The sequence below is a fragment of the Labeo rohita genome, chromosome 19, assembly GCF_022985175.1.
Source record: "Labeo rohita strain BAU-BD-2019 chromosome 19, IGBB_LRoh.1.0, whole genome shotgun sequence".
NCBI classification, from domain to species: Eukaryota; Metazoa; Chordata; class Actinopteri; order Cypriniformes; family Cyprinidae; genus Labeo; species Labeo rohita.
In genome coordinates, this window is record NC_066887.1 from 13,801,079 (window position 1) to 13,816,742 (window position 15,664).

The 15,664-nt window shown below is 35.4% G+C and overlaps 2 protein-coding genes across 2 annotated transcripts in view; both read right to left on the reverse strand.

The window, feature by feature from the left end:
* The window catches only part of macf1a (microtubule actin crosslinking factor 1a), a 213,889-nt gene extending 207,669 nt beyond the window's left edge, over nt 1-6,220 (reverse strand). The window contains 2 exon segments of the mRNA XM_051136559.1: nt 296-530; nt 6,022-6,220. Coding sequence (XP_050992516.1) covers nt 296-518 — 223 coding nt within the window. The 5' untranslated portion in view covers nt 519-530; nt 6,022-6,220.
* Nucleotides 6,221-12,405: 6,185 nt separating this feature from the next.
* ndufs5 (NADH:ubiquinone oxidoreductase subunit S5) lies at nt 12,406-14,639 on the reverse strand. The gene is made up of 3 exons (XM_051136033.1): nt 14,507-14,639; nt 12,708-12,934; nt 12,406-12,630 (listed from the first exon to the last, which is right to left on the reverse strand). The coding sequence occupies exons 2-3, from the start codon at nt 12,921-12,923 to the stop codon at nt 12,526-12,528; spliced, it is 321 nt and encodes a 106-aa protein (XP_050991990.1). The 5' UTR covers nt 12,924-12,934; nt 14,507-14,639; the 3' UTR covers nt 12,406-12,525.
* Nucleotides 14,640-15,664: the final 1,025 nt, after the last annotated feature.

A 15,664-nucleotide genomic window follows, 5' to 3' on the forward strand; every position in this document is an offset into this window, starting at 1 on the left:
CAAAACAAGAGCCACTTGTCTAATATATCAGATTGAACGTAATTTCATTATTATGCTTAAAGGGATCATTTAAAAAAATGTATCAGTATTTTTTGTTCATATTATGCAAGTTAGTGGGGTCTTTGGGGTTTTGGATTCCAGTGACTTTCATTATATAGACAAAAATAGTAAAAAAAATTTCTTTTGTCTCAGTTTTGAAACGACACGAGGGTTCATTAATGATTCCTTTTTATTTTTAGGTGAACTATCCCTTTAAATACTAAAGAGCTCACATAGTCACAGTTGAATATCTTACCTGCGACTCGCACGACTGCCCTCTCTGCGGGGTCCAGCACTGAGTCCTGGCTCTTGCGCTTGCGTCTCTCATGTTTGGATAAGTTCCATGGCAGAGTGTCCCCTTTGGGCCCGGCTGTGCTGTGGGCGCAGGGCGAGAGAGAGCCCCCAGACCTCTCGCTGCGGAACGAACGTTCGCTCACACACGAACGTTCGCTCAGGCTCTCCTCGTCCGAGGAAGACATCTCGCCAGAGGGCTGGGAGGAGGTATATGAGGGGTGGCAGGGTAAAAAGGGAAACAGAAATAAAGTCAGGACGGAAACAGAAGCATGTAAGAGACTGTATAATGTGTGAGATGTATAATTCATCACCCACAGGGTAACATACTACTACTGTACACCAGAGAACATGAGTACAAAATAAGGAAAACATATCAGTTGAAGACTCTGCAATAAAATTAAAGTAAAAGAGATGAAGAAAGACAGATGCTTCAGGATATCAGGTGTACAGCGCTGACTCACTTCAACAATGATGATGAGAAGGAAAAGTGGCAGGAGAATCGAACTCTCTTTTCAGTCACGGTACTATTAAAACACGTTCTGATCAGTATTGGACATTGTATTTGGCCAGGCCAGAGCTCTCTGATGTGCATTCCTCTGTGATCAGCTGGAAGAAATGGGGCCCAAGGGGGCTAGAGTAGGTTCCTGTCCATCACATTACTCCACACCAGCTGAACTCATCAATATAAGTGAACTCAGTGCAAGCTGTCTGGAGATGTGCATCTACATCAGTCATGAAAGGCTTGCTAGAGGAGCTATTGCTCCCATATATATATATGGCTGTGTATTTGTGTTGGTGTCATATGGTTTTTTAAAGCTTTTATGCCAGTTTCAACAAATGCTTTGATTTAATAACTTTTGAAATGTGGTGGAACCGGGGTCGTTGTCAGGGGGGACAACCGGGAATGTTGTCCCAGGCCGTCTGATGAGTGGGTTTTCTATGGTATGGCCTACGAATTAAGTAGGGGGGAAGGGGGTTTGCGCATTTTTTTTCCAAGGCAAGGCTTTGGGTGTAACCATAAATATTTTACAACATTTTTCTTTAATTCATTTTCATGAATTTTTGATATTTAGCCACAACAATGGAAAAACACTTTAATCAAAATCACTGTCTTCTATTTTCTAAAAAAAAAAGTGTTAAAATAAAATTGATATTTTATAAAACAGTCAATTTATATTATTCTATTTGTATGCTTTTTTATTTTATTTTTCTGTATGTATGTATGAATTTATTTATTTAAATTTCGATTCATCTTTTGTCTTGCAACAGAGCTGGAATCTGTTAAATAGATGGATGGATACAACTTTTTTTCTCTCAAATTTTTTTTTATTTCCTTAACAACACTAAAATAATAAAATGATACAGTATTTTTTTTTTTTTTACTTTAAGGTTACAATACAAATTGTATTTTATAATACAGTAAATTATGTATTATTATGTTTTGAGTACTTTTTATTTATTTACTTATTTTTATTCATCTGATTATTTATTTATTTTTACTTTTTGTTAAATGGATGGATGGATGGATGAATGCATGCATCTTTTTTCTTCAAATATTACTATATTTCCTTAAAAATACTACAATAATAAAAAAAAATAGCAAATAACTTTTTTATTTATATTTATGCATTCATACTTTTTTTACTTACATTTTTTCCTTGCTATTTAGATATTAGTTCATACTAAAAACATGACAATGTGCATAATGTCAGCCAGTATGTTGTTAGAGTGTCAGTTCTAGTATCTCAAACAGTAGTGCAACCTAATGGTTATTCGATTTCCATATAATGCATAAGTTTATAAAAACGTATCTCTGTATGTTGAATAAATGCATTGCGAGTTGCTTTGGATAAAAGTGTCATTTAAATGTAATGTTGCTCTATATGATGTGAACAAGTCTTTCCTGGAAACCATTTCTATAAATCAGAAAGCGTCCACTCCCTGCATATAATCAGATATGCCGAGCTCTGTCTTTACTGCTTCTCGAAAGCAGGACTAAGTTCACTCAAAACCATGTTGCTGAAGCTAGATCTCTTTGCCATCCCGCTGTTGCCTGACAGCATGGTGGTTCAGTGGCAGCCAACAGATATAAATAGAGGCAATGCTGTGTTCAAAACCTTGCTATGTCATTATGCCTCTGAAGGAAAAGGGAGGAAACTACTGCTCTCTTTTGCATTATTTCATCTCTCATTTCATTCCTACCACCACACTAAGTTCACGACAGCTGAGTGCAACAAATGCACTGACAGAGAGCTGCTGTGTTGATTTAAAGTCTCTGTGCAACTGAGTCTGTGCATTTGCACAAAGAATCCGGCTTCCCACATTGCTCGCCAAGCACGTCTCAGAACAGCCTTAGTGTTGCACCATTTCCCTTGGAGAGAAATGATAAGTTTGTGGAACACAGGCGGGTGGCATTTGTTTTCTTGCTGCGTTTATACAATGTGTGCAAAGATATGTTCATGTGAGTTCACCCAGGAAGATAGAAGCATCTGCTATGAGTAACACTGACACATCACTATAGACGCACTCACGCAATAATGAAACTTGCTGGGAATGGTTATGGAGGAGGGGATCTTATAGCAATAAATATTAGCTTTGCATTATTCCGAGCACTGTGGGCATTTAGGTATTAGTTCTTATGGAAAATGTGATATTTAATCTTTGTGTAATATCAAGTGCTAAAGAATTCTGCATGTTTAGAGCAGGCTCTGCCTTAAGGGCTCTCTTGGTTTTGCTTCAGGACGCTGCTTGTCTCATTATGCTAAATTATCACAAAATCTTGGATTCAATCTTTTTGTCAGCTTGTTTTTTCTTTTAGCACAGGTATTATATATGACCCTGGACCACAAAACCAGTCTTTAGTAGCACGGGTATATTTGTAGCAATAGCCAAAAATACATTGTATGGGTCAAAATTATCGATTTTTCTTTTATGCCAGAAATCATTAGGATATTAAGTAAAGAGTATCTCATGTTCCATTTAGATACTTTGTAAATTTCCTACCATAAATATAACAAACTTATTTTTTCTAAGAATTTCATTTGGACAAAGGCTATTTTCTCAATATTTCGTTTTTTTTTTTTTTTTTTTTTTGCACCCTCAGATTCCAGATTTTCAAATATTTGTGTCTCGGCCAAATATTTAATGTATATATCCATACATCAATGGAAAGCTTATTCAGCTTTCAGATTATGTATAAAGCTCAATTTAAAAAAAAAAAAAAACCCTTATTACTGGTTTTTGGTCCAGGGTCATTTCTTTTTGAAACAGACTGGTCATAGGCCTCATTGATCTGAGCTCATGCGTCTTATTTTAATTAATTAATTTTATTTTATTATTATTTTTGTTGTTGTTGTTGTTGTAATGATAATTTTGGCAATACTCATATTAAAAGGTCAGATCAATAATGCTTACAATCAATCAGTTACAAAAAGAAATACAAAAGCCTGTGCAAATTGAAACAAGTTGAATCCTGTATTTGGTAATAATATAGTATTTTAAAAAATAAAAATAAAAACCTTATTTTTTATAATACTTTTTTGTAGGCTGGTCATTTTTGACCAGGAACCACAAGAAAAAAATATTTTTAAAAAATATCTATATTTTTGGTACATTGTTATACTCTGTGTGAGCAAGTTTACCTTCAATGTGATAACATTAACTAGCATTTTGGGGAAAAGAAAATCTTCTCCAGGTCAATATAACCAAAACACAAGATGAGGGTTAAAATAATCACTGAAATGCATTGATTTAGCATAAATTACTTTATGGTCAGCACATACTTATTCTTGTTGTGAACCTATATTTTTAGTCTAGGTTGTATTATTGTTATGGTTAGCTGTATTATGTTACTTTCGTTTAGTTTTGTTTTCACCTGCTTATCCACAGAAAAGACCTGTGGCCCATTTTTGGGTCACAACCCACCAGTTAAAAAAAACTACTGATCTATTTCATCAAATCTGACCTGGAAACATGTCATGCACCAGAGACAGATACATGTAAAGTGCTAAAATAGACAATCCTGCTTGCAGGATAGTAGCATTTTGATTACTGGGTTCAAACGTAAACTGTTCGATCAGACCTAATTAGTGCTGGAGTCTATTAAGGAAATCACAAGACATGCTGCAATCACAGACACTATTTGTCCTATTTTTGAGGTTTTGCATGTTTGCCAAAGGGCAGTAGCTACAATAAGCCCCATTTGATCAGATCAAGGATGGATTACGTACCAGGCCGCCGTTGCCAGTGCCTGAGGCCTCTAACTGTCAGGAAGCTTGAGATATAAAACTCATGCACGAACAATGATTAAATGTGATGTCAATGAAGAAATCAGTGATATTATCAGTGCCTCTGAACACTTTTCTGACATCGTAATTGTATCTTGCAACTGTGACTTATTTCAAATATTTCTTATGTCATTTATTATTATTTGGACTTAACATGACGCAAAAACTGCGAAAGGCTAGTGCTCCAAACCTCAGGACCAGCACTTTAAAAATTGACTTGATAACATCAAAGCATCTAAATGTATCCATGGAATGTCTGAAAGTGAAATGAGCAGAATGGTTACACTCACACAGCATGGAAACTTGGTGTGATTGCATCTCTACAGGAGCACAGGGTAGATAACCATCTGTGGATGTTGTTAGAAATAGCCTTTACCCACTCAACCTTCTGTACTTTTACATTTTAGCCCAGGAACGGTTGTGATTATGTAAACACACCGAGCACAAGCCTTTTGTTCGTCTCTGGTAGATATGAATGAATATTCGCCATTTATGAAAGGAAAGACATGTGAATAGATCATCAATATTAACCTAGGAACGCCCCTTCTTTCAACACGTACCGCTACTACTGCAAAGTGATAGAAAATCCGAGTCGAAAGTCGCGATTCGGTTCTTTCGAACGGTTCGTTCCAATGAATCGAATTCAGCTGTGCTTTACGTCATGACGTAATTACTGTTCAATCTTCTGCATTTACCTCATAAACTGATCAGAAAATATCTGCATGAGCAATCCTGGCGTTATTATAGGCTACTATAACCACCATAGTTTAAATATAACGTTTTGGTGCGTTTTCATAAAATGTGTTTTATTAAAACTGAACTCTAATACAACTGTCAAACTGTCAGTTAACCAGTTTCCTACGTTTTATTTGTAACACTGTCGGTGTGTTGCTGAGAACTCTTTCAGTCCAATTCGTGAGCGAATCCGTTTGTGTGGACCGGCTCAACAGAACCAGAACTGAACTGAAAAGATTCGACTCCAAAGAACGATTCATTCACACATCAGACATCGCCAGATCGTAATGTGGCGGAAACCGAGGAGAGTGACCACAGAGGTGTGTAGAGCCTCTTTGTCCAAACACACTGAATAACGGACTGTCTATAAAGACCCATTCATGCGGGCGTGAGATGAATAAATCATTACCGTTATTTGCGATTAATTAACGTGAGGAATTAACACATCGGCTCGCTCCCTGTAGAGAGAAGCACTTCCGATGCCCGATTATTAAATGGAAACGAGGATGCTTGTAGAAAATCTAGGGGTTTTATGATACTCAAGCGTTTAGTATTCAAACGTTATCATTGTAGCACAAACCAAAAGCTGAGAAAATGGTATAAAAAACGATAATTATCCTACACATACACCCAGACAGAATAATGACGGACATTTGGACCTTCTTACCGTATAACGGCAGTGCCCGTTACCGCACGCAGGGTGACAGAGGCGGGGATGCGCTGGCTCTCAATCCTGACAAACACGCCTCTCAGCCGGCCACGGAAACACTGACTCTCGGTTCGTTTTGCACCGACCCGGTAGACAGAGGAGCAGTATGGAGACCGTGATTCGGTAATGGCTGTCTATTCCCCTCCTTTCATATCCCTCCTTCTCTCCCGCTCTCTCTTTCTCCGGCCCCCTCCTCCTCCTCTTCCTCACTCTCTCCTTTCTCATCCAGCCCTAAGCCCAGCCCTCTTTAATGATGATGATGGTTTTAATAATGCTTCATTATGAGCATTACATAAAAATCAGACAAGACTAATCAAATCCAATCAACATTTCTGTCAGTTAAATCTAATCTCATTCCAGTCTGAAATTCAATATAAGGAAACGGTTGCTTCACATCTGCTGTGTGTTATAAACACTTCAAATGTAGTTTGCAATATGACAAACGTTGCATTTATTCCATCACTGTTAAAAACGAAGCATTTAAACCAGTGATGGTTTAAAGGATGGTTTGCTGGTCTCACAAGCTAGACTGTTGACTGGTTTAGAGGGGTTTTTCACACTGGGAGACCAACCAGACCAGCTGAAGAACAGCTTCCCTGGTGAAAAACCAGCATATGCTGGTAGGTAGGTTTTGATGCTGGTTTAAGCTGGTCAAGGACCAGCATGAACCAGCAAAGGACCAGCATAAACCAGCTAAGGACCAGCTTAAACCAGCATCAAAACATACCTACCAGCATATGCTGGTTTTTTCACCAGGGTTGACCAGGTTGCGAGACCATCTACCCAGTTAAGTCTATCAATAGGGATCTGTGATAAATGTGGCAAATGTTTCCCTCTTCAAACACACTGACGTTATTTATATATATTTCTTTGTTTTGTAGTTGACCATAAAAATAATAAAAGTATAATCCATGTAGTCTGAATCTGTGTGTCCTCACTGAGCTGCAGTGGAATTCAGTGTGACAGTGAAGGATTAACTGCTGCGGTTGGACTGATCAAACAAAACCCATCACAGAAGAGCAGCCCCGCTAAAAATACAAGTGGACATCCTGTGGACATTCTTTCCCAAATTTCAACTCTAGTAAGATTAATATCACGTGAAGACAAACAATATCTAAAATGACCAGACCTTAGTGACGTCGGTTTGTACAGAGCCAGCTTTTAACCTTAAACAGGCTAAACTGAACCCATGTGATTGTCTGCACGTCTTCATTCCATTTGAACTTTACTCAGAGCTGTTCTAGCATCTCAACAGAAATATCTAGCAGTTTCTGAACTATACTCATGCATTTATTGCTTAGATTTTGCTAAAGTGTCTCGGTTGGATTAAAGTAATTTCCCAGTTGTGCTGTTTCTAGTGTGATGCTTCATTTATTAGTTAACTGAGGCTCAAAAATACTGGTTTGTTACTGCCACCCACTGACCAACATAATAAATAACTAATCTGGGTTTGGTAATGTGTGATTGGCATGTCAAATGGATTGATGTATTCATATTAAGCTTTCAGCTGGAAACTGTCCCATGGGAAGCTTAACCAAACCACTTAAAGACAGTTGCATTCAGTTCAGGCTCAGAACCAGATTGAATATACTGTAGCAAACATTACAGATAATCAGATGGTCTCACTCTACCTGAAGGATGAATTCAAGCTCAAATGAAAATGTCTTCAAACTGATGTAACATACCAGTGGTTCTCAAACAGGGGGCCTCTGCAAACTTATATGGGCCATTCTACAGAACTGATGCAAACTGCTTTCTCGCAACCAAAAAAAAAAAAAAACACACACATTTAAAAAGCAGTTAAGTATTCAAATCTTAGATGTTTACTAAGATCCTTCAATTATCCATTAAAACCCACAATATTTAAAATATCAGTTTAAAAGTTTAAAAGCTTCATATATATATATAAAATCAAAATAATCATTTAGTGGGTATTTTCATTTGGGAGGTGGCTGTCCCGAACCCCTAAATATTAACTTATGAACATTTTTGATTTTTGAAAAGTGAAGTTCATGATCATGATCAGGAAATATTCATGTGTCACTCTCTCTCATAACTATATGGTGAGTAGATATGCTCCATCATTTTTAAGGAAAATGTGTTCAAAATCTGTGTGTAACTTTAAAAAATGTCACTACTGAACACCATTAATCTATAATTAAACACACTCTTTTGGGAGTTATTCCATAACATTACATTTTTATATGTGTACCACTGTACAAAACTGTGCTAACCTTGTGCTGATTAGCATCTTTGAGCTAGCTTCAAAAGTATTTAAAATTGTCATTACCAAAACTTGTGACATCTTTGTTTTTTTGGGCCTTATCCCATAAAATTTTTACTACCAAAACAGTCAGGACCGAAACATGTCATCATTGTTTCAGTAGTGACAAAAAGGAACACATAACTCTCATATTTTGGGGGGGGAAATAAATACAAGTTTAGTACAGTTATGCAAATTTTTAGTATTTTAAAATTAGTAGTGTTTTAGTATTTGGTCACTACCAAAACATGGGATGTTTTGTCAATAAAAATGTATACTGAATTATCAACTAAGATGTTATGGTTTGAAGGATCCTTAGATCCTTACATTCCAAATTATTGTGTTGTGTTTAAATTTTATGTTTGTTTTTAATTTCATTTATAATCATTTATTTGCATAATCATTTAATAATCGTTTTATAATCATTAGTCATTCACATAAGTCATATTTAATTATTTATTTGATTATTTATTTATTCATTTATTCATATATATTATTCATTTATATGTTTTTATATTTTATATTTCTTATTATTTTCCTTGCTTATGCATTTTCATTATTGTTCAGTTCCATGATTGCGGGGTTTCATGAATTGTTTGGTCTAAGAAATAGATAACGGGGATGTTTATGGAAATTCAAGGTTTATGGGATGTTAAATCCGTTTGATATATCATTGTTCTTTGAGCTGTACTCCTCAGACGAAGTCTGAACATTGAGACATACGCAACTAAAACTGTTCAATAAATTCTGTTATACCCTTTTTACCATCATCACTTCGTCTCCTGCTTCTGCTCATCTCTGGCTTCCATCGGTCAACTTCATAACTGACAGAAACCTGCTGTTATTGTGGGTTAGAGTCCCGCATCTACTGTGGGTTAGAGTCCTGCATCTTTTGTTAGTGGGGTTGGGGTAACTACAGCTTGCTGACTAGTTGTCCTGTTACCGAAAGACTGATATTTTCTGATGGGATCTGGTGTCCGGGGCTGGATCCTAATTGTCTGGCGTGGGGACCTGATCTAACAGGTTCAATGTTTATTCAAACTGATGAAACGTTTGAAATCAATATGATCAACTTTTTGCCTTTTACAAAGAAAGAAATGTATTCAAAATACAACTATGAAATGGCTATGAAAGCCATGGAATAAAAGATAAAAAAAAAAAAAAAAAAGGTAAAATTAAGTATATGCAGTGCCTAAAGTCATCATAGCCTGTGAAAACCTTTACCTTTTGTCACATTACAACCTGGAAAATAAAATAAATTAAGTCTAACTTTTTGGAGCTGCATGTACACATTATAATCCTCATTATTAAAGTAAATTAATTAATCAGGGGATTCAGATCTGGACTCATTGCTGGCCATTTCAGAACTCTCCAGCACTTTTTTTGTTACCATTTCTGAGTGCTTTTTTAAGTGTGTTTCGGGTCCTGCTGGAAGACTCATGACCTCTGGTGGAGACGCAGCTTTTTGACACTGGCCACTACGTTGCGCCCCAAAATTCTTTGGTAATCATCAGATTTCATGATATCGTTCACACAGTCAAGACATCCAGCAAAGCAACCCCAAAACATCTTTGAACCTCCACGATGTTTGACTGTAGGGACTGTGTTCTTTTCTTTGAAGGCCTCATTTCTTTTTCTGTAAACAGTGCCATGATGTCCTTCACCAAAAAGCTCTACTTTTGTCTCATCTGTCCACAGGAAGTTCTCCCAGAAGGATTGTGGTTTTGTCACATAAGGCAAACTCCAGTCTTGCTTTTTCATGCCTTTGTGTCAGTAGTGGTGTCCTCCTGGGTCTCCTACCATAGCGTCCCTTTTCATTCAGATGGCAATGGAGAGTGGAGCTGACACTGTTGTACCCCGTGTCTGCAAATCAGCTTGAATTTGTTTGGAAGTTAATGTGGGTTTTTTATCCACCATTTGAACAATCCTTCACTGTTATTTCATTAATTTTGCTCTTCCGTCCACGTCCAGGGAGGTTAGCTACAGTGCTGTAAACCTCTTAATGATATTGCGCACAGTGGACACAGGAACATTAAGATCTCTGGAGATGGACTTGTAGCCTTGAGACTGTCCATGCTTTTCCACATTTTTTTCTCTCAAATCCACAGACAACTCTTTACACTTCTTTCTTTTCTCCATGCTCAGTGTGACACACAACACAAAGGTTGAGTCAGTTTTTCTACATTTTAACTGGTTGCAAGTGTGATTACTATATTGCCAACACATGTTACTTGCCACAGGTGTGTCTAAATACAAATTACAGGAGCATCACATGTTTAAAAAAGCAATTATTTCTTACAATTTTGACAAGGTGCTAATAATTTTGTCCAGTCCATTTTTGAGTTCTGTGTAAAATATGATCAAGTTTGACTTTTCTTCTCTGTTTTTGTGTTATTGCAGTGCAAACAAAAACAATAAGCATGTGAGTACCAAAACATTTGCAATTGGAACAATTTTCTGAGAGAAGTGTTGTATTTTCTGACAGAATTGCAAGGGTGCCGACATTTTTGGCCATGACTGTACCTACTGTGAAGCATGGTGTTGGCAGCATTATGTTGTGGGGGTGTTTCTCTTTAGCTGGGATGGGGCAATTGATCAGGACTGAAGGGAAAATGAATGCTGCCAAGTACACACAAATTCTTGAGGAAAACCTGCTTCCCTCTGCTAGACAGCTGGGCAGATCATTTACCTTCCAACATGACAGTGACTCTAAACATTCTGCCAAAACAACAACGAAATGGTTTAAGCATAAGAAGGTGAATGTCTTTGGGTGGCCAAGTCAGAGCCCTTGACTCGAAGATCTCTGGATGAATTTAAAGAGAGCAGTCCAGTGCTGCTCACCACAGAATTTGAGCTTGAGAAATTCTGCAAGTATGGGCAAATATTCCCCAATCAAGGTGTGCAAATAGACATATCCAAAAAAGACTGATGGCTGTAATTAAAGCAAAAGGTGGATCTACGAAGTATTAAATCAAGGAACTAATAATTTTTCCAACCCTGTTATTCTAGTTTTTTTGGTTTTTATTAGTTTGCAGAACTGTTGTGTTTTTTCTTTTATTGATTTGATGTTGTAAGACCAAAATTATAAATAAAAGGAAAGGTTATTTGGAATGGGGTTTGATTTCAGGCTGTATAACAAATAAAGTAACAATTTCAAAGGGGTAAGATGATTTTCTACAGGCACTGTATTTTAAAATTCTGATAGGAAAAATCACTCGTCATTCTCTCTTCTCCCCTCAGCTCAGAATCATGAGTTTATAGCCCACACTTCTGGCTTTTTTCCCTAAGAACTGACAAACTCACTACTGTTGAGTTAAATCAAGATATAAAATCACGACTAGAATATATAAACTTGCATTTGTGAGAAAAAAAAGTCAGAATTGTGAGATAAAATAGGTATGTAAAAGGTTACAAGTTTAAATGGTATTTCATGCTGTAACTGTAGGGCTAACACTGTAAAAAAAAAATGTAAAAGTTGTTTTAACTTAATATAATTTGTTACCCTACTGCTTTAAAATATTTAGTTTAGTCAACTTGAAATTTTAAGTTACTTAATGTTAATTTAAGTGACAACTGGATTTTTAGGCAGTGGTTTAACAAATTATTTTAAGTTGAAACAACTATTTTTTATTACTATTATTATTTTTTACAGTGAATACAATATGTCCGCTTTAAACTGCATATGTGAATACTATGTAAACCTATTATTTAAATTAAATGAATGCTTTAAAAGTACAGTAATCATAGCAGGTTTCATCCATTAGTCTGTCCGTTTAAATGTATTTGTTTAGCAACAGGGTCTGCAGACCCTTGTCTCGTGTTTAGCCTTAAATGACATCTTTGACGACAATACTTTATAAAAATTATTGTTATTCTGATTCTGACATCCAAAGGCACAACAATACAATCAATATTCCCAATTCTTCAATTAAAAAATAAGCAGCTTTTTGTAACCACTAACTTCCCTTGCATGGACAAAAATGTAATATCATAATATAGTCAAGAACGACATGAGGGTGAGTAAATGATAACAGAGGGACAAAATTATCAGATTAACAAACATTGTACAGACAATTACATGGAATCGCTATATTTATTTCTCGGATATTAAACAATGTTGATACAGCAATAATATTATAATACATAAGTGAGGAAGCAACTGTATAACAGTATGACTGTGGTGAAAGTGATTGCTGGATTCAGGGTCGAGCCTCCTCATTGCCTGTGTGCTGTGGAGGGGGTGTGTAAGTTCCCTCTTTAATCATCTTATCCTTCTGCTTACGGATCTCAAATAAGCGCTGTTGCTGTAAGGAGCAATAATAAATGTCAGTAACATAAAGAGCCTCAAATACATACTTTGAGTATTTCCAAGTGTGCTTACAGTCTTTCGGCGGTGCATGCACTCGTAAAAGTCTTCCAGCTCTAGTTTGCACTCTCTTTTGGCCCGGGTCTGGCCGATGCCGTGGGCGCACTCTATCCACTCCTTCTCAAAGGCATGGCAGCGGGCGACCCGCTTCTGTGGCTGCTCCCCACTCTGAGCCAAGAGCCACTGGTCCAGATTAATACCCAGCTTTGACTGGAGGTCAACGAACGGCATGATTCTTGGAACTGAAGGGGAATATTTCATGTAAAACAAATGCAATAATACAATCAGGCTTAAGAACACTGAACAAAGCAGTTATTCATATTTATATTAAATCATGCCTCAAAGTTTAGAAAATCGCTAGCACTTTAAATAAAGGAAATAAATCAAAAATGGTCATATGCAACTACTGAATGTAGAATGCATGTTGAATGCCTAAATTATTATTCCATTATTAAATTTACATTCATAAAACCATATGACTATAATTATTATATTATAGGTTTTATGAAGGTAAATTTAAACCTATTAAAAGATCTTTACATGACCAAGTAAAGAATATTTCAGCAATACTTTTAAGGGAACACAATATGTTCTCAAAATGTATTGGTATATATTTAAATTTTAATGCATTTTAACAACAAATGTGACCCTGGACCACAAAACCAGTCATAAGTTGCTGGGGTATATTTGTAGCATTAGCCAAAAATACATTGTATGGGTCAAAATTATACATTTTTCTTTTATGCCAAAAATCACTAGGAAATTAAGTAAAGATCATGTTCCATGAAGATATTTTGTAAATTTCCTACTGTAAATATATCAAAACTTAATTTTGGATTAGTAATATGCATTGCAAAGAACTTAATTTGAAAAACTTTAAAAGGCGATTTTCTCAATATTTTGATTTTTTTGGACCATCAGATTCCATATACTGAAATAGTTGCATCTCAGCCAAATATTGTCCTATCCTAACAAACATACATCGATGGAAAGCTTATTTATTCAGCTTTCAGATGATGTATAAAGCTCAATTTCGAAAAATTGACACTTATGACTAGTTTTGTGGTCTAGGGTCACAAATTATAAAAAACAGCAAACATGCCCCGTTACTTTTTAATTCATCTCACACACACACACACAAAAACAGAATACTTCTGTTCCCAAACACTAGATTATAGAAATAACTAGAACTTTTACTGTGCATGCAAATATATGATTTCCGCCCCACATGAGATAAGAAGTCTTGTTTTCTGAGAAACTGAATTATGTTCATGATTATGAAAAAAGGATAAACATTTGCCACTGGGCTCAGAAAAATGATAGAGAATGAGTATAAACTCATTTAATTTTTAGTTTAATATTCAGCAAAAAGAGAAATTACTATCTTTGTTTTGCATCTCCGGTAAATGTTTCTTGATATATATATTTTTTTTTTTGCAGTACACACAAAACTTTTAGTGCCAAGACTGAAATACAATAACCAGTCATTGATTCTGATTAATAGATATATTAATTAGCTGGCATAAAAATAAATAATAAAAAACAAGCAATCTGGCAAGTGTTAAAACTACGTTTAACATTTGCATACGTATTAATTTTACATTATTTTTGCAAAATAAAACAAGTTGTGCTGATAATCGTAGTCCTGCTGTTGGCTAGCTGATTAGCCTAACAGCAGGCCTGGTAACGTATAGCAGAATGCGTTTATTATTATGTAATGTACATACAACGACAGGTTTACATTGGTGCTGGAGCATTTATGAATAGTGCATGAAAGATACAAAAGCTCTCAAATTGTAAATACAAACACTGACCGTTCGGTTCAGAGTCACTTTAACCTTCCTCAGGCCCACAGTTGACGCACGACCTCTCAGCTGCCGTAAAGCAGGCTTGTTTACGCCACTGCTGCAAACATTCTGACGTCGATGTAGCGTACTCACGGTAGAGGGCAGTGTTGGCGCATTTTTAGATTTTGAACTGACGACAGAACCAGTGCTATTTTGGTAAGATTTATATAATAATATAATTCATATGCTATTGTAGCATTAGCTTTTAGTTTTGTCTTTTGTGTTTTCATTTTAATTTAAGTTATGTTTTAGTAGTTAGTTAGCCTGTAGAAGTTTTAATAGTTTAGTCATTTTTAATAGTTTGGTATGTGGTTTTATCATCTTTATTCGTTTAAATATATTATGATAGATAGATAGAGTTCAATTTGTGCTTCAACCTTAACTTTAAACATTCAGTTATTTGTGAAGTTAACATTTCATAATTTAATTTTTAAGTCTTGTTAAGTCTTACGTTTTTGATGTCATTTTTTATTCCAGTTAACTAAAATGGTTTGACCAGTTTTATTGTCAGTTAACACTAATAATCCTGCAATGAACCTGTAAAAAGGTTTTAACAATAACAAAAACAATAACCGTCAAAATTTGTTGACCAAAATTTTTGTTCAATCTTTTTACGATTGAACGAAGTATCTTCTGCTCACGAGCCTGCATTTATTTGATCCAAAGTAATACTTTACTATTTAAAATAACTGCTTTCAATTTCAATATATTATATATATATATATATATATATATATATATAAAATACATAAAAAATGTCTTTAGTGTCACATGATGCTTCCGAAATCATTCTGATATGCTGATTTGCTGTTTAAGAAACATTTATTATTATTATTATTATCAATATTTAACATTTATATTACAGAAGGTTTCTATTTCAGATAAATGCGTTTTTTTTTTTTTCAAATTTTTCAAATTTCTATTCATCAAAGAAACCTGAAAAAAACTCTACTCTGCTGTTTTCAAATGAATAATAATAACAATAATAATAATAAATGTTTTTGAGCCACAAATCAGAATACTAGAGTGATTTCTTAAGGATCATGTGAGTGGAGTAATGATGCTAAAAATTCAGCTTTGAAATCACAAGAATAAATTACATTTTAAAATATATTCGAATAGAAA

Bases quoted from the DNA above. Each gene is read 5' to 3' on its own strand.
- ndufs5 (XM_051136033.1), bottom strand. From the start codon at position 12,923: ATGCCGTTCGTTGACCTCCAGTCAAAGCTGGGTATTAATCTGGACCAG. The intron at 12,631-12,707 runs GTAAGCACACTT...TGCTCCTTACAG, and splicing joins GCATGCACCGCCGAAAGACT to CAACAGCGCTTATTTGAGAT.